This window comes from Fimicolochytrium jonesii, assembly GCF_025526975.1.
Source record: "Fimicolochytrium jonesii strain JEL569 chromosome Unknown EV422scaffold_3, whole genome shotgun sequence".
In the NCBI taxonomy this organism is placed as follows: domain Eukaryota; kingdom Fungi; phylum Chytridiomycota; class Chytridiomycetes; order Spizellomycetales; family Powellomycetaceae; genus Fimicolochytrium; species Fimicolochytrium jonesii.
Window position 1 is genome coordinate 67,479 of NW_026515670.1, and position 21,438 is coordinate 88,916.

A 21,438-nucleotide genomic window follows, 5' to 3' on the forward strand; every position below is an offset into this window, starting at 1 on the left:
TGTAATCGGCGGTGCAGTTGAGTCTACGACGACCGTTCTTGTGACCCTTGGCGAACCTTCCCCCGAACCGCAGACCATCGCGGCGCCCACGGCAAACGAGCCGATTGGCGTGCCCGTCGTCACGCTCACATCAACCGTGGCGGAAGGGGCCGAGAGTCGGTCTGAAGTGTTCGGCACCACGTCGGTTGGCATTGCCGCCCCGACAGTATCTTTCACGTCATTCAACGCAAATCGGTCGACCGCTGCGTCCTATTCCACTGAATCATCGGCACAGACAGAACCCATCTCTTCTCTGATCGTCCCGCAAACTTTCGCTTCAAGTGTCCCCCCAATCCCGACATACACGTCCACGTCTATCGGAAGGCCCACCACACCCTCTCCTTCTTCGGTGCGACCCACCAGTGGCCGCTCCATATCGTCGAAGACCTCGTACGCTCCATCCTCGAAGGCAGCATCAGAGACCAACAATCATCCCGTGACGACTCCGTCAACATCTAGACCTATCTCGACTCCCACCGTCAAGCGCACAAGAACTTCCCGCACTCCGACATCCACTAGACCTCCGCGGCCGACTTCAACGTCCCGCGTCGATACTACGATCCGCCGAACATCGTCGCATAGTGCTTCGCAAACACATTCGTCGACCAAATCTCGATCCGCACCAAGTACCTCAGCGTCCCCGTTATCATCCACTTCTCCGCACATTGCGAGTTTGCCCACAGTAACCCCAACCACATCAGATTTCGTTCTGCTCACGAGTCTAGTCACACCAGAGGCTTCTTACATAGCCTCTCTTCCCTTACCTTCATCAACGGTCCCACCGAATACCTCGGTACCCACCGCACCACCGCCCATTCCCTCCGCTACTGGGTTATCCTCACCTTACACTTTACCGACTTCCCCCCCTCCGCCACTTCCGACGTCAGTTTTTGATTCCAGCGTTACTCCGATCACGCCAACGCACACGACATCCACATTGGCAGCATCTTCAGCTTCACCATCAGCTTCACCATCCCCCTCTCGTCCCTTCACAACCCCCTCCGCAATGTCCTCTTACTCGTCGACGGCAGATATACCAATCACTCCGGGCTCTACAACTACCAGACTATCGTCACCGCGGTCAACCTTCTCATCCACGAGAGTCGCGTTCACTTCATCCACACAGGTTGCCGTGAGATACACGTCGACCTCGGCTGAGGACAGGAGCGAAGTTGTGCCAACTTCAACGAGGGAAACGGGTGTGTTTACGTCGAGCGTAGAGGTGGCCATCCCATCGACATCGAAACCGTATTCGACTATCCTCGTAGTTTCACCATCAGTGCCTGGTAGTACGGAAGCACCGTCCTTTGCGATAACATCGACGACGAGCCCATCTACCAGCAATGCAGCTGTTCCGTCGACAGTCAGTACGGGGGTATATCCGTGGCCGCCAGTCCCACCGTGGGACACGCCTGGGATTCCGTCAGCGTCGACGAGTTACAGCATACCCAGTGTCGTCTTCATCTCCACGTCAACGTCAGACGCGGTGACGTACAGTACAGTGGCGGGGTTTACAAGCGAGTACGTTTCTCCAACGCTGACCGTAGCACCCGTCACGTCAGTTGCGTCGCCTTTCATCGTGTCTCCAGCCACCAGCAGCGTCAAAGGAGGTGGCGTTCCCATCCCTGTACCTGTTGTTGGCGGGGGGGAAACAACAGCCATCTTTGAGCCCGTTGTCGGTGAGACTTCCCTCGCGCCCGTTGGTACCGAAGTGCCGTTACCATCGTCGACCGTGGGCGAAACCACTGCGCCATCCGCGTCCCCGACCGTTGCTGTGGGCGACGGGAGTAGTTCGAAAGCAGGGTTGATTGGGGGGATTGCTGGCGGGATCGGTGGCGGGCTGTTGCTCCTCCTCGGGGCATTGATATGGTCTAGATGTCAGCGAACAAAGGAGAGACATGCTCATGCCGGGGGCAGTGGAGGTCATGGAAGCGGCAAACCAAGCACTCTCACTGCGGGTGGGAGGCCGGCGGACAATATTCATGGATCCGCGACCGTGCTGGACATTCCAGGAGAGGAGGGAGCGGCAGGAACGGATGGCATGGGGCAGGCCTCGGCGACGCAACACGTAGATACTCCCCAACCCCAATCAGGCTCGAGTTCAGATGAAGCGGCAGGCCTCGGAGTAGGGCTAGCTGCCGGCACCGCCGCCCTCGGATTGCGTCCGTCGCGGTCCAGTCACCGCATTGATGTGCCAGCTGCATCGGAGACTCCATCACCTCAGCCCGCACGGGCCAGCGCCACACCTCGGCGAGCAGAGACATTGAGCTCGGTGGCCGACGATCGCCCTCCCCCACCGTACGAATTTTTCTCTGATGCGTTTGCGGACGATTTGGAGGAGGCGGGCGACGGACAGTCAACGACGGGAAACCCGGGACCAAGTGGTAGTGGGAATGCGGCAGCTGCATTAGGTGCATTAGCATCCGCCTCCGTCTCATCGCTTGCCCCATCTCATACATCGCCCCGCTCACCGCCTCCACTGCGACCTCTTCCCGAAGTACCCCGATCGTCCGCCTCACTCGGATCAGATCAGAAGCCTCGCATCCCGTCGCCATTGCCTGTACCGCCGCGGTCCGAGGCGTCCACCGCGCACGGCTCAAGCAGCAAAGGCAAGCAGCCTGACATGCCATACCCGTCGTTCCATCACACCGCACCATCCATTGCAAGCGGAAGCAGCGCCACGCCTTCGGAGTTCACTCGATCGCCATCACCGTCCCTCTCAGAGGCATCGGCGGCAGCAGTGGCGGGTGTAGCGCCACACCACCATCATCCGAGCGCGTCGCCACGCTTTCTTGATGCAAAGATCCCCACTGGCCGCGGATCTCCTCAGCAACCAAATCAACCAGTGTGGTTCATTGCAACAATCCCGACGGCGTCTGGCAAGTTCACACCGACCGCGCCTGATGAGACAGAATTGGAGAATGGGGATATGGTTACTGTTATTCAGCGCTTCTCTGATGGTTGGTGCCGCATTATCAATGATACCCGAGGTGGGCGTGTTGGCATGGTTCCGGCACGTTTCTTGGCGAGGTGGTAGGCGGCGTAGCATTGCTGCGTCCCGTTGAGAGGCATCGCTTGATGCTGTGCAACACCACAGGATTGGCGGCGAGGAGCCTTTTATGCGTCCTGGGACCAATCTTTCACTGCATTTTTTGGACTTTCCGCCCTACCGACCTTTCAAGCACCTTTAATCTGTCACGAACCCCACAGTCAAACCATGTACACACGTTCCCGCCATCCGTAGGTAAACCAGTCAGCCCCGGTGAAGGCACTTGTTTAAATCAAACAACATACATACACGGAATACACACTAGGATGTTACACAGATCCAAGTCTAGCATTTCCTATTGTATAGCTCCCATGTGCAGATCGTTGATGCCTTCGGGGGCTCCTCTCTTCGCTGGACGCAGCTGCAATATTCAATTGCTATCCGCGGCGTGCACCCGCGCCTCGCGGGCCTTCCACGCCGTCCGCTCGAAGCCCAGAGCTGGCGACGGAAGCAGCGTGTGACGGCGGTCGGCGAAACATCGGTACCCAATCGCCAGTAACCGGACTTGCAAGCGTTGGTGCGGAGAATGAACTTGTATGACGCAGTCATTTTCAATGAGAGCCCGCGGTATTTGCCTTTCTAAACTGAGATATCTAAGGTCCTCTCTAAGGGCGACACCCCTCGTGTGCACCGTCCTCATTCTATTCGTCTCCGGATGGCGGACTGGTTCTCTGACCCTCGCCGCGCCCTCAATCCGAGTAATCCCAAATGCGGTGGACCGGGAGATGCGATCGAGGCTTTCAACATGTTGCACGTCTTCCATCCTCCACCACCACAGGTCCACGCCGTCTACAGTCAAGTTTTGTGGCACGTAACCCAAACACCACAAGTAGCGGAAGAGCGCGATGGTCATTGCAAGCATCTCCTTGCCGAACTCCCATTGCTGCCTGCCGAAATCTTTCACCGCGCTACCGACACCGCTACCCCGACCACCACCAGCACTACCAGCCCCTCCTGCCGAGGGCAGACTGCAAACTTACAAGATTTGTCGTTGCTGTTGTTGCTGTTGTTGTTAACGTTGATAGTGATCACCCGCTAACCGCAAGCTCCAGAGTTGGTGCGAACTCGGTCGTTCAGTTGAAGTCGCGGCTTTGCCTTAATCCATGCTTTCGTCCGCATATGAAGCCGACCTTGCCCTACAGCCTTGGGCGGCTTATGTTGCTGTTCACAAATCGTGAACGACTGACTATATTCCTCAAATACGCAGTTCTTTCATGATTGCCTGTCCTTGCACTCATATCCTCTCAAGATTGACTCATATCAGGGTTCAGGATGAGTTGAGGTAACTGAGACGCGATCAGCACCAACAACGGAACCAGCAGCACTAGCTCGCTGAGGAGCACGCTCGGTGCGCTGCTGCTGGACAATCTCATTCACTCTATTGTAATTGGTGATGAGTGCATCCGACCAGGTCTCACGAGGGACGAGGCTGATAGTATCGATCCAAAGGCGCCCAGACTCCCTGATTTGGCGGGTGTCGGGGACAGGGCCATGCCTATCTAGACCGGCAAAAGCGATCTGGGCTATCTCGCGCTTAATGGCGAGTCTGAAAGAGGCATCATTGAGTGTGCCACAATAGATAAGCCAGGCTTGGAGCTCAATTGCATGCCAGGGAAGTTGGGCAATTTCAGCCTGAAACTTCAACATCTGGCGGGTAGCAGCATAGACATCATTGTCAAGCAGCACCCACAACGCAGCAACCGGGACAACACGCCCGGTTTCGTGCGTACTCAAAAGCCCACCAAGCCTATGCTTGGCTGCGGTGGGTATGGTCAAGAGTTTAACCAGTTGGCTAGGGAGATCAGACTCTCCCACGACCCCATCTCCTTCGTGAGTTGAAGAGAAGAGGTAATCGTCACTGCGTACTTTGGTGTGTTCCAGCAGCCTGAGAGGATATGAGTGCCTGTCCTTGCACTGAACATGGGTACATCTCATATCTTTCTCAAGATGTTCTGTTGATGGGGTGGTTGTCCTCCTCGAGGCCTCCGATCTTCCTTAGATTGACCGCGGGCTCTTCGTTCTCATCTCTGCCGTCGGATCCGAGTCAGATTCGAGAGTTACGGACGGGGAGTCGTGAACCCGAGGTAGTTACGCGACAGCGTAAAGGGACACAGTCCCGCAACCACCTCAGGTCGACGATCGCATGTCCCGCAGAATCTTCTCCATAATTTTGCTCAAATCATGTCCTCTGACTTTAGACAGTCTTTCCGGCCTCATGCAAGCGCGAGTCGGAGGGGTAACAATACTGGCACCAGTGATACATGTGTCATCATGATGGCGCGGAAAACAGATCTGGGAGCGCTACGAAGTTCTGCTAGTCGTGATTGAATGGTCGGTAGCAGCGTTGGCTGGTTCAGGGAGCGTCATCGCTGGCGCATAACCCTTGGAACGGGTGGCGTCTCCACCGTTTCCCTCTCATTCTGGAGCTTCTCCAGCTGCATTTCTGTATGCTTGAGCTTCTCTTCCAGCTGCACCACGTCTACTTCACGTTTCTGCCGACTGAGAGACACGTTCCCAGCTTCTACGTGCGCTGTGACGAGGGGTCCGTATGGGTGTGTGCGATGGTTCATTGTGCTGTTACAGCTTCATACTATTGTTTCGACGTTGGCAGCGAAAAGGCCCAAGGTCTCTTGACCTCTTTAACTAGCTTAGGCTTGGCCGTTCCTTGAAACCCTAAGGTGAAGTCCGGGTTAAGGAGCAACCCCGGAACACCTGCCATAGGGCGTCGGAAAATTGGGTGTCCGACGTTCTGCTGCAACGTCCTCGACGACGTTTGCCCCCAACTATGCCTCGCCAGCAGTTTCCTTTGCGATTCCGTAACCTTCATCGGCGGGTATGTGGCCATTGAATTGGTCGATGCAAGTTGATCTAGGTACCCCTGGAAATTCTCGACGCTCTGACGGCCCTTCGCTGAATTGCATGGCCAGCAGGACATTTCAATTTCCTGATGTGGGTTGTCGTACGACAGGCAAAATTTGACTCTCTCTTTGGAAGCCATTTGAACGTCCACTGCTCCCGCCCGTATGTTTCGGGCGAATTTAACGGCTGTATTCGTCAACGTTATTTTCTTGTAGTTCCCGGATACCGTCGCCCAAGGAAGCAGGATATCATCCTCAATCTCGTACTCCCATTGATGTTGCTTAGCTTATCAAGCATCATCTTCGGCTTTTTGCTTCTTGCTTTCCGCTCCAGCAGGTTCCTCCTCACAAGCAAATCCCTCGTCATCATCAAGCGACTGCGGGACTGGTACAGGTTCCCTTTTGCATCGATGATTTCCTGTTCGTCATGTCGAACGATCCGCAAGACTGTGGTCCTGAAGGTGCTTGGAAGCCCCATCGTTGCAAGAAATTCGGGGCACCCTGCTTCTCCGACGTGCCGTTTCGGTGCGACTTCTCGTTACGATACTTCGTCACTTTTTTGCGAATCTCCTCCATGATTTGAGCAGGTGTGCGAGCCGCACGGCGGGTCCCGCAGTCAGCCCATGAAATCTGTCTGATATCAACTCCAACCATACGCTGGTGTGTACCCACCCCAACACGAGCCCAGCCGCTCCCCACGAAAGCAACAAAATGCTCAGAACCTGCCACTTCGGCTCCCCTCTCCACAGCGCCTGTGGCACGCCCAGCAGCTGAACATCCACCTTCTCCCCCGCCGCCAATGACGCCGAAAGCAGGCGGACCATGGTGAGAAACCCGACGGACCCCACAAGGACTCCCCGATGGGGACGTATAGACGCATAAATGCCTCAATACTGGGACTACTCTGCCAGTCGGGAAGCCCGTGCCCACTCAATGTAGAGACGGTGGGGAATATCCGAGACCCTGATGAGGATGGGATAATCCTGAACGTGGTAGGAGGCCGAGGAACTTCCGCGGTAGTGGTGTATCCAAAGGATTGGCGGGCATATGTCAGTTGTGACGGGGTCATAGAACCGGGTGCCGCGGTATTCCCTAATGATCCATTCGGCCATCACCATGGCATACAGCGCACAGACGACGCCGTTCTGGTCGGCACGGGTACAGCTCCAATCTCAGTGGATTCAAGTGGCATGATGTGCACCTCCGTAAGCTCATAATTCGCTCGTCCTTCAACTCTCCAGCATTTGGCCTTTGCCCACCAAACGGATTGATCTGCACTCGAAAGGTCAGCCCGATATGAGGCAAATTGAACACCACTGACGGACGGTAAAACATTGCGAATGTATGGGTATCCCGGCTCGGACGAGACGGATAACGAGTCAGCATTCACATGAATGTCCATGGCTTGCATCCCCCATTTGCTGTTTATTTTGAAGTGATGTTTGAGAGCTTTCCTACCGGATCTCCATCCTCGCGTTCTTGCGATACTCATCCAGCTTCGGTCGCTGCTCTTCCACCGTCCTCGCTGATCATGCTCGTACTTGCGTCGAATGGCGTCCTTTCGCGGGATATACGGTGCCTTGAGGGGTGGCGGGAACCAGTGGGAGCGGTCAGTCGGAATAGTGTTGGTGTAGACTATGCAATTGGTACCATTCAATGGCGGCCATTGGGCCAGTGCCCAAAGTGATCGTCGCCAGCACCTGGCCCAGTATGCGCCTAAGTGCAGCTACACCGGCGTCCCCCATCACCATCAGTCCTGCAAGGAGTGGTAATTAGTCAGTGGTGCATGGTGACAAGAGAGTAGGTGGGCACAATGCACCTGTACGCCTCCAGCGCCTCCTCCAAATCCCTCCTCGTCCTTGGCGCCGCTGGCTACTCCCTTAAAAACATCACCGCAAATGCCACGGCCCACTTGTACTCCGTCGAATTCTTGATGGAAGACACGCGGATGAGGCTGCCTTCATATTGCTCAATGCGCTGCCGCATTGTAGCATGCGCAGTGGCATGGGCTGGGTTTCGATGGGGAGCGCGGGGGCTGAACCAGGCAGCGGTAGAAGTAACATGGTTGCGGTGGCGGTTGGGTTAAAGTGATTCGTGTGCTTCGCTTCGGGAGCCTGGTGATGCTTACGTAGCAGGTGCTGGATGTTCTGAGCTCCTCAACTCGCTCCTCGTCCTCGGCGCCGCTGGTCATTCCCTCAAAAACATCACCGCGAATGCAACTGCCCACTTGTACTCCATCCCATCCAAAGCACTCTGCAAAGCACTCGACGCGCGGATGATTTCAGCTTCCATGTCGTGCATGCGTTGCGTCATTTCATAACTCGAACGCCTTCTTGCTGTGTTACCAAATCTCCCAATTCTTGCTCGTGATGTGCAACCCTATATGGAATCCAGCAAAACTGGGGTGCCGGTGTGATCGAGGCGCAGGGTTACGCACGAAGGTCTGTCCTCAGAGACTTTAGCTGCTCCTTGGTAGTCACCGAGCTGCTCAACCAGGGCATCCTTTGATACCACAAAGTGATCTCGTCGTCGAAGACCCAATATTTTGGCTTCGCAGTAGGCCCTTCCTTATCCAGTCCTTCGGTAGCTCGCTTGATGAAACGAGCCGACTCGGCATCGTCAACCTCCTCCCCGACAATATGGACGAGCGGGTGGGTTTATGCAGTCTGTGTACGACTGTTGCCTTCGGAAAGGAACCGGGTGATCCGGCCGAGTAGATCATCCCGGGAGCAGCATCGTCAACCTGTACGGCTTCCACTACTTCTTTCAAGACTGCGGATCTGCGGGAGGCTGAAATGCTAACGGTATGAATTCAGCCGATGACTTTTTCGAGATGTTCTCAGGTGCGCGGCGTGCCCAGCGATGGTACAGCTACTTCTCGCGGCTCTATCGCTTGACACTTTCGTAAAATTCAGACTTCTTGATAACTTTGTGAATGCGATCCGATACATCTACGTCTGCCTCCGGGAGGTCGGCAATACGGCTCCGCCCACTGTCCAACTCCTCCGAGATAATATGGAGTTTACACGCCGGGATCGTCTCAATCTCCAGAGGCAAGACGTTCGCAGGTGCGACGAGAACCCCGGGCCATCAAAAAGGCATAGTGACTTCCCTTCCGCGCATAGTCCCCAAGAGCTTGATGATATCCAAGCGCTTCATACACAGAGAAAAAGACTGTCCTTCCGAGTGAGGAGCGAGAGTAGGCGAGCGACAGCGCGATAGGATACATCCTCGGAAGTTTTCGCTGCCTATCCACCCTTGATGTCGAAGTGAAGTACTGTTAACGAGGAAAGGCGCCACTTGGTTGAGAGCAAAGAGCAGAGCGAGAGATACTAAGACGAAGTAGGTTGGATGCGTGGAGTCGGAGTCCTCACGTAGCGAATGTCGAGATCTGTTGCCGCGGGCGAAAGTCAATCGTGTGCTAGAAGGTAAGGTAAAGAAACGCCAGAAAGGCATTCCAATAATAGCGTCGTAAGCCAGATTACTGACTAGCCAGGGAAGTTGTCCAACTAAGAAAAGCGACTGAGATTTGAGATCCCATAGATCTTATTTTTTGAAACGACCGTGTCGAGAATCATATATGATTCTTTGTCGGCCAGCCATATCTGCTTTGGTTCGATACGTTTCTTGGGAAATTTGTGCTTTTCGATGAATGTCTTGTCAAGGAATAAGCCAGTTGCACCGCTATCGAAGAGAACACGAGCAAATTTGTTTCCGATATGACAGTGAGAGACCCAAAGGCCAGCAGACAATGGTTCGTAGGCAGGTTTATCGGTGAGATCGTATGTTGTAGGCCGAGCAGAGTTACCGAGAGGCTCTATCGACCTTGGAAAAAACCCAGTATTTTGACTTGAGGTGGTACTAGTAGTATTCGCAGAGTGTACTGCGTCATCGAGAATTTCCGTAATGCGTGACCCAGCATCAACCTGATTGGTTGAACCTTGTTGTTGATTAGGTTGGCGACTGCGCTGCGGAGTCTGAGCGCCACGACCGCGCTGTCGAAAACCACCGCGTCGGTTCTGGGTTTGAGAGTATTGCTGTCGATTTTCGGGGTTCGACCAGCACTCTACTTTCCAATGTCCCATTTTCGGCTTGAAGTATCACCCTCTCCAGTGACGATGAACGGGGCACTTCGGCAGAGCTTGCACAGTTGATACGGGCATCGCTCATTCCTCCTGCAGAGGCCCCGTTGTTGAGCGCCATGGATCTCGACAGTTTTCCCATATACCCGGAACTGGATGGTGCGTTTCATGGTTAGGTGTCCACCCCGGGGCTGACTGAGTAGTGGTCACCCTGTTTGTAGTATCGCGCCAGTCGATGTTGACAGTCTGGAAACTCAGCAGTAGAGGTGGAAGCGCAAAAGGATTCGGTGGCACATAATCGACGGCTTTCCGCATGTCCGTCCTGCCGGCACCTGCGTCTTGGAGCAGGGATTTCGCCGTTTGTCCAGAGATACAGCGACAGGCGTAGGGTCGAGCGGCCCGGCAATCTGCAAGGTCGAGGAGGAATTGCACCAAACGCCAGCAGTGGCCTTGTGGTCGGCCCGGAGCTCCGCGTTGAGCTCTGCCTTCCCGACACCTGGCCCACACATGATGCCGAACAAAAGTTTCGGAATTTCCGCGTGGTTTTATATGCGGCAAGGGTATATTTTTCTACAATACATGAACACATACTTATACAACCTATTCTGCACGTATTATCGGGGATGGTTCAGTAAGTCAATGCTGCCGCGCGTTCCGAAAAGTTTTGTCGTGGTATTGTACAATTTTACGCCGGGTCTCAACCACAACCACAACCTTTTCCTCTTCCTCCTCCTCCTCTTCCTCTTCCTCTTCCTCTTCAACCGCTCCCTACTCAACCTCCGGCCGTGCTGAGCGGGCCGGGACGAGGGAAAGCCACGCAACGAACGACTCCTCTTCCTCTTCAACCGCTCCCTACTCAACCTCCGGCCGTGCTGAGCGGGCCGGGACGAGGGAAAGCCACGCAACGAACGACAACACCAACATGTACTACGTCCACGCCATCGGGAGCAGACGGACAGGCGGGTTGCGGAAGGGGTTTGTTGAGAGAAGGGTGACTCGATCGACGTTTGCTTCGGGTGCGACGGGGGGACGGGATGCAAGAGGGGGGAGTCGGCGGATATGACGGCGGGGAGGCAGAGGGGGCGGGAGGAGACGGAAGATTTGCAGCGGTTGTCGGAGCGTTTCCGGCGAGGCTCAACGACCTTGGTCGGAACTCGGCGAGGGTCAGAAAGAATGCCGATTCTCGACCTTGCGAACAGGGCGCGTAAATTGTTACAGTACAATTTACGTAGCGGCAGAACAGAACACATTTTTTTGCCGTTCGCGCTACAAAACTCCCTTTCGCGCGAGGGAAAAGCCTGAAAGGGCGGGCTTTCGTATATAGAAGACGGCGGTGGAACCTTTGAAGTTGGGAACGATTGAAATTTGCGCTGGATCCATACAAGTTCTATCTACAACATGACATGTGTATGGGCGCATTGGGCGGAGACTCCTTCGCGCCCGCTGAGAGGCCAAGCAAGACCAACGAGCGAGCGACGCACGGGCAAGTAGGCGCGACGGTGGGTATGGTAGGACTCGCAACTTGCCGCTTGGCTTGGCATGGACACCGGGGATATATAAGGTGGGAGGGTACCCTTCAGCAACTACCCGCCCACCGACAAAGCCTACCTACTGCATTCCACGATGCTTTTCCCTAACCTTTTCCTTCGCGTTGACTGTCACTTTCTGGCACATCGCCTGCTCCGTCTTCGCCGGCGCCATCTGTCGCCATGCGTTCCAGGGACAACTCGACGCAATCAAGAGCATCCCTTCGTACGCACGGGAAGAGCGCCGTACCATCATACCCTTTGATCGCTCCCTCAGCAGTCTCTCCCTCACTGCTGCCTGGTATCCGTCCACACTCCTCGCCACCGCCTTCCTTTCCGCCATCACAGTCATGTACCACATTCACCACCGTCTCGCCTCGGGTTCGAGTCGTGCTTCGCAGAAAACCGATGTGGCCTTGTCGCCGGACCATCACCCCTACCTAGCGGTCCCTTTGACCGGTAACGAGACGGACTTCGACACGGCGTCCATGTCCCGCCGTCAGGACATGTACGTTGACCTCTACCGGTACGTGAAAAGCTGCATCCGCGAAGCGGCGCAAACCGACCACTTTTCCGAGGTCAACGAGGATCGCTTCCTTTTTGCGATTTCAACGACCGCCACCAATGTCCATCCTGACCTCTTCCCCGAGGTGGCGGGGCAGTTATTGGGGACCCTGCGGCGGGAAGGCTTCAATGTCACCCGCTGCGAAATCGTGAACAATATCTTCTGCCTGCGAATTGACACCAAGTATGGGCAGCAAACGGCAATAGCTTCGGAGGACGAGATAGCCGTGCTTGCTCCAACCTAGCCGTAGAATAAACCTCAGAATATGTATTATTGTGCTTCTCTTAGCCCTAGCCTTCATGTACCTATAGTTTCATACTCTATACAAAACGACACCTCCATCGACAATAGATAATTCTAGACAACACTCATCGCCACCGCCTTCTTTTCCGCCAGCGCAGTCATTCACAGTTGCCCGGCACATAGTTTGTTATCGATAACAACACTCATGCGAGTCCAATCACTCTACGTGTACGCTTCCAACGCAAAACCCCCAGGCACCATTTCACGTCCTCATCATTTGCTAGGCCACGAAACAACGTAACGCAAATAAGAGGGTGTACTCCAGGAACACCGACCATAAATAAGCATGCTGCATCGTGACCTTGCGAATCGGCATGTACTGCGACCCTTGCGAATCGGCACTAGGCAAGGGTCAGAAGGCCGAGGTTCGGCAGGTCAGAATGCGTCCACCGGTGTTTGCGAGAGGAACGACAGACGCGGACGGGGCCAGGGGGGTTATGACGGAGGCGGATGACGCGGGTTGGGCCAGGGAGGTTATGATTGCGGGGGCGGCGGTGATTGCGGTTGTCGGTGTGGTCGTCGGTGCGGTTGTTACGGGAGGTTGTTGCGGGAGTTCTTGGGGGCCTGTGGACAAAGGCCTTCGGATAAATGACCATGCTCCGGGCCACATCAATTTAGAAACCAATCCTTTATAGATCGAGACAGCATAGTTAGCGCGACTTGACGGGCGTGGACCGCGTCGCTTCATAGGAGCCAAGAAACCGGTTGACAGCATTTTCCAGCGGAATCGCCAACTTCTTTTTTCTACAAGTTTCTGTTTATCAGACACACAGACAATCATAAAAAAGTAGGAGTGTCAAGTCCGGTTCCAACAATCTGTCTATTCAGTGAAAAAGAAAGCATCGCAAAATGTCACCTATTGTAAAAGTCTCCAGCATTGAGAGTATGAACCAGCTCTCATATATCAATTTTCATGGCACGGTGGTTTAGTGGGAGACGTACGTACTTTCCCCTCTTGTCAAAGGACTGCTTCCAAAGAGCTGTGACAGTATTGTTGCTGACTCCACAGGCCTCCGCCGTTCTGCCACGTGCATCAACTGCAGCCAGGTTGATGGGTAAGTTGTCTGCATGAAGGTAAAGGAATCTCGCTGGGGAGGCCATTGGGTTAGGCACACTCAAGAGGGCGTGTGATGGCCCAGGAGGTCTCCCTGTGCTGTGGGGAGTCAGTTTGAGACTCGGCAATTATGCAATGGCACAATGGCAAGCAGAATGGCAAGGGGCCAAGGGCTACTGTCGCCGGTCGGAGTGAGGAAAAGGTGTATTTGTTGCTTGAATATCGTGAATCTGCGGGCGTTTCTGTGCGCGGATACCGCGTTGCTAAACACTGTCAGGTTGCGCTAACTATGCTGTCCTGATCTATAAGCCTTTGCGCTGTGCCAAACCAAAGGTTTATTACCACTCACTTTACCTGCAACTGATGCCAAACAAGCGAGGCCATTTTGCCAGTGCCCAAAGTGAACGCCGCAAGCAGCTGGCCCAGTATGTGCCTGAGCGCAGCTACACCTGCAAATGCCCTCCATCGCAGGCGTCCCCCACTGGTGGTACTTAGTCAGTGGTGCGTGGTGACAAGAGCAAGACAGTAGGTGGGACAACGCACCTGTACACCTCCAACTCCTCCTCCAAATCCCTCTTCGTCCTCGGGGGCCTAGGCCACTCCCTCAGGAACATCACCACAAACACCACGGCCCACTTGTACTCCGTTGAATTCTTGTTGGAAGACACGCGGATGAGGTCGCCTTCATACCGCTCAATGCGCTCCCGCATTTCAGCATGCGCAGTGGCATGGGCTGGGGTTCGATGGGGCCTTAATCTTCCTCAGTGAAATCCCCGTCCTCGTACTCCTCGTCATACTCCTCGTCTCCGTTCTACTCATCATGGTCGTCGTCCATGTTTTCCTCATCATCTGTGCGCATTGGTCGGGTCCACCCGGTCTGTTGCGATGCCCCAGCACCTCAACACATGAGGCCTTCATATGCGGATGACACTCAGCTTTTGGGTGATGTGAACAGGTCGTAGTAGCCCAAAGTCGGAATGTGCGACCGCAACCACTCTGATCGCCTTCGTATGCCTTGCGGACGCTCTTGACAGGTCAAGAAGGTCGGCAATGCAAACGAAGGAGACCAAAGAGCGCTGACAGGTCATGTCGAATGCGCAAAAGAAACAAATTTGCCGGATGAGCAGAGCCATAATTTGGTTGAAGAAGACGAAGAGGCCGCCGCCGAGCCCGCGGGGATGTTTCCAAAGAAAAGCGCCTTCCTTGGGGTTGCGGGTGGTGGCGGGGGCGGCGCAACTGCGACCGGGCGGGCCACAGCCGGGGTAGGGGCGGGGTTTGCTTGGTTCATTGTTGTCGAAAAGCCCTTGTGTTCGATGGATTTGGTGTCGAGAAAAAGCTAATGCTTAGTTGATTTCCCTGGTTCGTTGTTGTCGATGAAGTTGAGCTCAATTGATTTGTCGAAGGAGTTGTTGTCGATGAAGTTGACTTTTATTGATTTCTCGAAGGAGTTGAAGGGGTTCCGGTCACCAAATCTCGTGGTCGGAGCGGCAACCGCCGGGCGACGCGGACTGCTGGGATGTCCCATGCAACAACGCTGGCTGATATTATACACCTGTGAAAGTTGTTTCATGTAAGTTTACAAGTGAATGGTTCTACTTTCGTGTGGAAGAGACGAGTAGATCGTGCATACCTGCAGATGGTGCATAAGTATTCTCATAAGCATTCCAGGCCCCAAAGCGGCCTTCCATTGGCGACGGTCCCGGTATGCCTTTAAGGCATTGAAAAGATCATCCCTCATCCCAATGGTTGCCACCACGTCATTGAGTGTTCGAGGGCCACCACTCGATCAAGAGCGTCACCCACCATCTCATCGGTGAAATCGTCGGTATCGTTTTCCATGGTAAAGAGGCAGTCGACGAACTCCTTAATATCCTACAAATGTCCCCATCGGCGACCGTTCCTCCCTGCGAACAGCTCCCATGTACTTGTACTCACCTCGCCTACAATCTCCTCCTTCCAAACAAATGTGGCTGAAACGTTTCGTGTGGTTGTGATGTACATAATCCACACATTTATAGTGCTCATGTAGTTCTGGATGGTTAGGGCGCGACGTCCGCTCCTGCGAGGGATGAGAGAAAACCAATGGTAAGTCATTGATTTGGGCACGGAGGGAATCCAAATGTGAAGTACCTATGCAGGGGCTTTAGCTCGTTATGCTTCAGGAATGGATTTGGGCGCTTCGTTGGCCTTGCTGCAATCCCGGTGCTCAAGACTCGTTCGCTAATATGCTGCCCATTGCTGTCACTCCGGGCCCCATCCTGCCGTGGGTTCTGGTGGTTCTCGACGCTCAGCGGAAGTACCATGTCGGCTGTGGTGGCAGACGATTCGGTTTGGTAGTGGAGTCGTGGGAAAATATGGTCGTGGGAACATCGGTCCGTTTGGAAAAGCTGAAGGCACAGGGTTACTCGATCGAATGCGGTTGGTGCGGGGCGATGGTAGGCGGGGTAGTGGTAGGTGGGCGATATCTCCGTAGCTCCCAGTCCTCATCTCGACGCTTCTCGTCGTCCTTCTTGTGATCGATGAATGCTTTGGTATCAACGTGCGGCCGTCGAAGTGACTTCTTTCTCCTCTTTGTTCGCCAGCCTGTACGTGATGACCCCGCCGGTGGTAGCTCGGAATACACGTAAAGATCTCAACAATTCACCCTGGTACTCACGTTCAGCGCCTAGCGCTGAACGTCGGTGCGCCAGGACACGGACCCGCTGGGACACCGGTGAGCGCTTCCGCCGACGTTGGCGGCCCATGCACCGACTGATTTTGAGAAATGAGAAATGGGAAAGATTTGAAGAGGATCTGAACGATTTATTGAACTTATCAACACACCCCCTGCGGGTGGCGTAACGGATGCACCTGCAAAAAACCTAGCACGATCATCCAGAACGCGCGTGGCTGTTGGGGTCGGGGCGGCGTACTGCTGTTGTTGCGTTTGTAGGTTTGAGGGAGCGGTGTCGGTGGTGGGGAGTTGATAGGTGGCGGGTGTGGAGGTCGGGTTGGAAGAAGGAATGGTGGCTTCGTCGGTGGCGGTGGTGTCCACGTCGGCGAGATCTTGGTCGAGGAAGGAAATGCGGCCGAGCCGAGCCGCTGCCGCTCGGTGGTGTCGAGGTTACCCGTGAGATGCTTGTAGCGCGCCCAAATATGTTCAATTTCGCAACGATTGCCAGGTGGAATCAAACCGAGATTGGTGGGGTCAACGTTGGCGAGGTCTTGCTCGAGGAGCCCGCGGAGAAGCCCGCGGGAATGTTTCCACCAAAGAACAGCGGCCTCTTTGGGGCGTGTGATGGCGTGGGCTGCAGTACTGCGAGCGGGCGTAGCGAAGCGCCTTCTATGCTATGCCTTTAAGACATTGAATAGATCGTCCCTCATCCCGATGGTTGCCACGACGTCCACGTCCCGCAAAAACTGTAGGCAAAAAGCCTACAGCCCACCAGTATTCAGCCATGCGGCTGAATTCGATCAATCAATGTCAGATATGTATGAGCTATCCAGGCCTCGTTCCTAGGCAAGATATGGACCTTACCCTAGCTCGGTCAGCTCAGCTACCCAAGCCGGACCCTCCACTTGGAGGCCCGGTAAACTGGCTGATATCGTTTGCCAGTCCACCTAGATGATCTTGTACACCGAACCCGGCAAACCAGAACCTATGTCCAAAGGCTGGGTTTGCTTCATGCGTACTTGATAGGACTTCAACGTATCGCTCAATGATCGCACCGTCGAAGTCTTGAGAACTGCTGTTGAGCGCCGCATCATGCTGTCGGCGTCCATGGTGCTGCTGGGCGCTCATTGTGTGGTGGTTGCTGGGTGGGTTACTCGCGTCTGCGAAGTCCGACCATTGCTGCAGTATTTCTCTGGTCGTCAACAGTACAGCCGCAGTCGTGTAGTGCTTCTTTGATAGACTTCAGGTAGATCCGCGGGTGCTCTGCCTGAAGAGTCCCGGCCAATCTTTCGAGACGAGCTCCGTTTTCGCGGCGTTTTCTTTCAATCTCTTGGTCCTCCGCAGTCAATTGTCGCCGACCTTTCTGCCTGGACGACACGCTGAATGGATTGACCGCAAGGGCTCCTTCAGTGCGACGGGCGACGGCGCGAGACTGGGCCAACGGAGCCTGTTCCCTGGGAATCAACGGTCGACATGTCCTCGCAGACTCGAACGCATGTGTCATTGGTGGCGGGGCCACCACTATGTTGATCGAGGGTGTCGGTGTCGGCACGCTGTGGTCTCCACGGGCAGTGGTTCCTCATCAGCCAGTAACCAGGTTCGGGTCCTCGGCTTGGATCCGGGCGATTATTGCAGCAGGCGCGGCCATTTGTAGTTGAGAGGGGGTGTCGGGGAAAGGAGTTGTCGGCGAGTGCGCTGCCAAAAAATAAAACCTCACAGCCCGACCGCCACGGTCACCCAGCTAGGGCGCCGTACCGTCCCCTCCTTTGATCTCGCTGTCCTCCCCTCCTTATATCTCCCTCCTCCCCACGTTATTCCGCCTCTCCAATCCCGGCGTGTGTGGGCGTCGGGGTCGGGGGCGTTGTGGGTGGGATTCGTTGTTGGCATGGACAAACACTTCTCTCCAAACTTCATGAGTGATTCCATCATTGGGTGGTCAACTCGATCCTGAACTCTTCGTACCCATTCTCTGCGAAGACGCGACCCAAACCAAGGGGCCCCCACATGGCGATGATGTTGCGAACACGGCGGCCATTTAGCGCCCGCCCTCATCCAGGTTGCCCGCTGTCGTCGGTCGAAGTCATCCAAAAACCGACCTCGACGGCCATTGTCGTAATCCACAATGCCCCGCCGCCCGAAGGTCTCATACAGAGTTTCTTTCGAGATATGTCTGCACCCCGTGATTGTGAACATGGCGGGCTCGTCGCTGGATTGCCTGTGCACGGGGTGCCGAGGTTGGTGCCGAGGATTGGGAGTGAAGGTAGTGGCTGTTCAATAGTGAAAGGTGTGGTTGGCAGGTCTACTGAATCAATGGTAATCGAGTCATCTGGCCGACGGGGGCGGGAGGAAGTAGACCGAGATGTGGCGGTGGGTAAGGAGGTAGAGTGAATGGCGTGGTTTGATTGAAGTATGGTTCAAAATGCTCCCGTCGGCGGCGATGAGAACTGTGCTGTTTTTTCCAGCTGCAAGTCCGTCCATCTTGTCCGTGTCAGTGACGCAATTGGGGTTGACCATGAGCGTTTCCGTGAGGAACCTCCAGGTACTCATCGTCCGATAGATGACATGGATCTGCACGAGCGGCAAGTGTGGGCTTGGTGGGCCCAGGTTTCAGAGTTGACACTCTTTATGTGACGACTGACAGCTGCGTTTCATCTGCGTGCCAGACTCGAAGGTTCCGACCGTCTGCGAGTAAATGTCGCGTGGGGAATAGCAGGACAGGGCTGACATCTCAGAGACGGGAGAGAAGAAGAGCCGTTGTGTGGGTCGAGTGTGTAGATCGGCGAGCTGAGAGTATCTGTGTAGAGTGGAGGTTTCAGAGATGGCTCGCGAGGCGATTGCGATGTGGCCCCACTTACTTACGGTTTGCGCACGTTGACGCCTTTTCTGTGCCTTCATCGTTTCCCTTCCAGGCAGCCATGCACAGGACCCTTGTTCTTGTCGTTCACGCCTGATGCCAAGGCTATGTATGTAGTGCGGTTTCAGATGGAGGTTCCCAGAAGGACAGGCTGCTCCCCAGGCTCCCCCACAACAAACGCGTGGATTTGCATCTTTCACTTCCTGAGGAACGTTGCATGCACATTTGCCCATTGGGTGGTGCTTGTGATGCTCGAGGAATGCGGCAAAAGATGGCAACATACAGTTCTCGTTTGGCCAAGCGTCGGCATGGGCAACGGCAAAAGTGCCTCCGAGCTCATACTCCTCGTCCAGCCAGGTATCAAGCAGCCACAGTGCAACCGCATAAACAATAGGCCACTGAAAGTTTGTTTTTGCGGATCTGGACTGGTTCATGAAAAAATTTCGCCCAGGAGGCACTATTGGTGTTGCAGCAGGGATTGGGGCGGCAATGTTTAGACTTGCAGGAGTTGCGGGGGTTGATCCACCTCGTGTCTGCTTTACAGGCGTAGTTGCGGGCGTAGTTGTGGGCGTTGGTCCCGTCGCAGGAGTAGGAGCAGGAGCAGGAACAGGAGCAGGAACAGGAGCAGGAGCAGGAGGCGCTGGAGTGGGAGCTGCTGGGGCGGGAGTACCCAGAATCCTCGCCCGCTCCACTTCCCAAAGCCGCTGCAGGTCGCTCGCTTTCTCATGCTCATTTGAACGTTTTCTGAGGACAGATCCCCTCTCTCCGGGCGCTGCCAGGGTTTGACTTGGGCGGCACAAGATCTGTTCCGTTTTCTTCACGGAGCCCAATCCTAGCCTCCAGAAAGTGAAACGTTCGCAGGTTTCCCTTGATAACCGGGAGAAGGCAAGTGTGTGTTCGGAGCATGGGTCGTCCCCGGAGTTTGTGCAGCGCCAGGCGGGGTTGGGGCATCGCTCAACCAGCGGAGTACCACCGTCCCATTGGCCTGCATAACAACCGCCCAACATTCAAGAATATCGTGGTGCTGATAAATGGGATCTTGCAAAGCCCACTCCAGCGCATGCGTCAGAGGGCGGAAGCATTGGGATCTCAATTCAATTGTCATCCTCTGCAGTGTCACTCTGCACGGATTCCGCACAGCGTCCTCCCTGCAGTCAATCTATAGACAAGGACACCCCATCCCAGGATGACAGCGGCGATTGGCGAATGCGCGGATGATAGCGTTCGGCGATTGCGTTGGGCATCAGCGTTTAGCAGGCACGGCTGAGCGTAGATCCAGTTTGCTTCTAGGCAAGAGACTCCCACGCCCGCCGGTGTTTTACGGCGGGGCGTGAGCATGATACCCTTCGGGCACTTGGCGTGGGGCTGGCGCTTTGCCGCGGATCCAACGGCAACCTTCTGCGGAGCCTTCCCATGCAAGGGAGCCGGCTCTTCTGCATTCTAACAGAGACGGGAACCGTTGGGACCTGAAGGCCGTTCAACCGGTCAAGAAAGGACTAGCCGTGGAGCCGGCAAGTGAGCCCCACATCGCGAGTTGCGAGTCGTGTCAAGCGACGATTTGCGTTGCAAGTTGCGAGAAGGGTCGAGAGTAACGGCGACGGCGCGACGGTGGTTGACTAGTAGGGAGAGACCGGAAGTGAGAACAATCTATCTGTACAGCGACGCGGGCCAATAAACGAAGTACGGACGGACTTGGAGGCGGCCAAAGCAGTCAGCCTCAATCAAGCAAGTGAGCATTGTTGCAAGCCAGTGGTGAGCTACGAGCGGTGAATTCTACACGCACCAAGTGGTGAGTACCGAGTCGTCAGTTACGAGTGGTCAGTGCGAGAACGGTTTCTAATAACAAGAATCCTACATGTACGCGACCGAGCTCGCCCAATACAGCGAGGTCACCGACCGGAGACAAAGTGGTCCATGAAATCAGAGAGGAAACCCCATGGGAAGAAGGTGAACACTTTGACTCAAATGGGGTTAGGACACCGCGTCAACCACTCCGCCGCCGTCGGGAAAACAAGACGCGCCATGACGGCAGCACTTTCGCTATGATAATGAAAGAGACACATCTCCTCTGTCTGGACACATTCCGCGACCCCCTCCCCCCCCCCCGCCTTCAAATTGGGAGCAACAAAAAACTTCAAGAACCCGCTTTTTCCTGCAAGAAAAATGCGCTGTATGCCATGTATGAAAGTAAGCCCTGCGTTCACATGGGATAAGGGATGATTGTTTTACGCTTCCTGGCAAGAAAGCTGCCTCAACCACTCCGCCAAGGGGAGAGGGGAAAGGGAAGGACACCGCTCCGCCGGAAGGGCACGGGGCCGGAGAACAGTTCAGCATAGTAATGCATTGCGTTTCCTAAGTACGCGTTCACCTGTCCATCTCCGGCTTCTCTGACAGGCTGTCACTGTGACAGATACTAGTTGGAGGGCTACTGGTGATGCGCTCTTTTTGTCAACTG

At 55.0% G+C, this 21,438-nt stretch overlaps 8 protein-coding genes across 8 annotated transcripts; 4 read left to right on the forward strand and 4 right to left on the reverse strand.

Moving 5' to 3' along the window:
• Window positions 1–4,190: 4,190 nt before the first annotated feature.
• Window positions 4,191–5,219, reverse strand: EV422DRAFT_233686 (uncharacterized protein). The gene has a single exon (XM_053065576.1). The coding sequence runs from the start codon at window positions 5,021–5,023 to the stop codon at window positions 4,349–4,351; it is 675 nt and encodes a 224-aa protein (XP_052928498.1). The 5' UTR covers window positions 5,024–5,219; the 3' UTR covers window positions 4,191–4,348.
• Window positions 5,220–5,878: 659 nt separating this feature from the next.
• On the forward strand, window positions 5,879–6,790 carry EV422DRAFT_233684 (uncharacterized protein). Its single transcript, XM_053065575.1, has one exon. The coding sequence runs from the start codon at window positions 6,036–6,038 to the stop codon at window positions 6,522–6,524; it is 489 nt and encodes a 162-aa protein (XP_052928499.1). The 5' UTR covers window positions 5,879–6,035; the 3' UTR covers window positions 6,525–6,790.
• A 4,641-nt stretch (window positions 6,791–11,431) lies between these two features.
• EV422DRAFT_503609 (uncharacterized protein) lies at window positions 11,432–12,363 on the forward strand (the record flags this gene model as incomplete). Its single annotated transcript, XM_053068359.1, has 2 exons — window positions 11,432–11,527; window positions 11,590–12,363. The coding sequence occupies 2 exons, from the start codon at window positions 11,432–11,434 to the stop codon at window positions 12,361–12,363; spliced, it is 870 nt and encodes a 289-aa protein (XP_052928500.1).
• A 373-nt stretch (window positions 12,364–12,736) lies between these two features.
• EV422DRAFT_503610 (uncharacterized protein) lies at window positions 12,737–13,057 on the forward strand (the record flags this gene model as incomplete). The annotated part of the gene is made up of 1 exon (XM_053068360.1): window positions 12,737–13,057. The coding sequence occupies one exon, from the start codon at window positions 12,737–12,739 to the stop codon at window positions 13,055–13,057; it is 321 nt and encodes a 106-aa protein (XP_052928501.1).
• A 764-nt stretch (window positions 13,058–13,821) lies between these two features.
• EV422DRAFT_564127 (uncharacterized protein) lies at window positions 13,822–14,186 on the reverse strand (the record flags this gene model as incomplete). Its single annotated transcript, XM_053072162.1, has 2 exons — window positions 13,822–13,957; window positions 14,020–14,186. 2 exons carry the CDS (start codon window positions 14,184–14,186, stop codon window positions 13,822–13,824), a joined length of 303 nt encoding a protein of 100 aa, XP_052928502.1.
• A 626-nt stretch (window positions 14,187–14,812) lies between these two features.
• Window positions 14,813–16,001, reverse strand: EV422DRAFT_605073 (uncharacterized protein; the record flags this gene model as incomplete). Its single annotated transcript, XM_053073772.1, has 5 exons — window positions 15,607–16,001; window positions 15,412–15,535; window positions 15,280–15,348; window positions 15,107–15,184; window positions 14,813–15,028 (listed from the first exon to the last, which is right to left on the reverse strand). Exons 1-5 carry the CDS (start codon window positions 15,777–15,779, stop codon window positions 14,813–14,815), a joined length of 660 nt encoding a protein of 219 aa, XP_052928503.1. The 5' UTR covers window positions 15,780–16,001.
• Window positions 15,689–16,661, forward strand: EV422DRAFT_516235 (uncharacterized protein). The gene has a single exon (XM_053069368.1). It carries the CDS (start codon window positions 16,000–16,002, stop codon window positions 16,315–16,317), a length of 318 nt encoding a protein of 105 aa, XP_052928504.1. The 5' UTR covers window positions 15,689–15,999; the 3' UTR covers window positions 16,318–16,661.
• Window positions 16,662–17,737: 1,076 nt separating this feature from the next.
• Window positions 17,738–18,589, reverse strand: EV422DRAFT_233815 (uncharacterized protein). The gene has a single exon (XM_053065578.1). It carries the CDS (start codon window positions 18,320–18,322, stop codon window positions 17,843–17,845), a length of 480 nt encoding a protein of 159 aa, XP_052928505.1. The 5' UTR covers window positions 18,323–18,589; the 3' UTR covers window positions 17,738–17,842.
• Window positions 18,590–21,438: the final 2,849 nt, after the last annotated feature.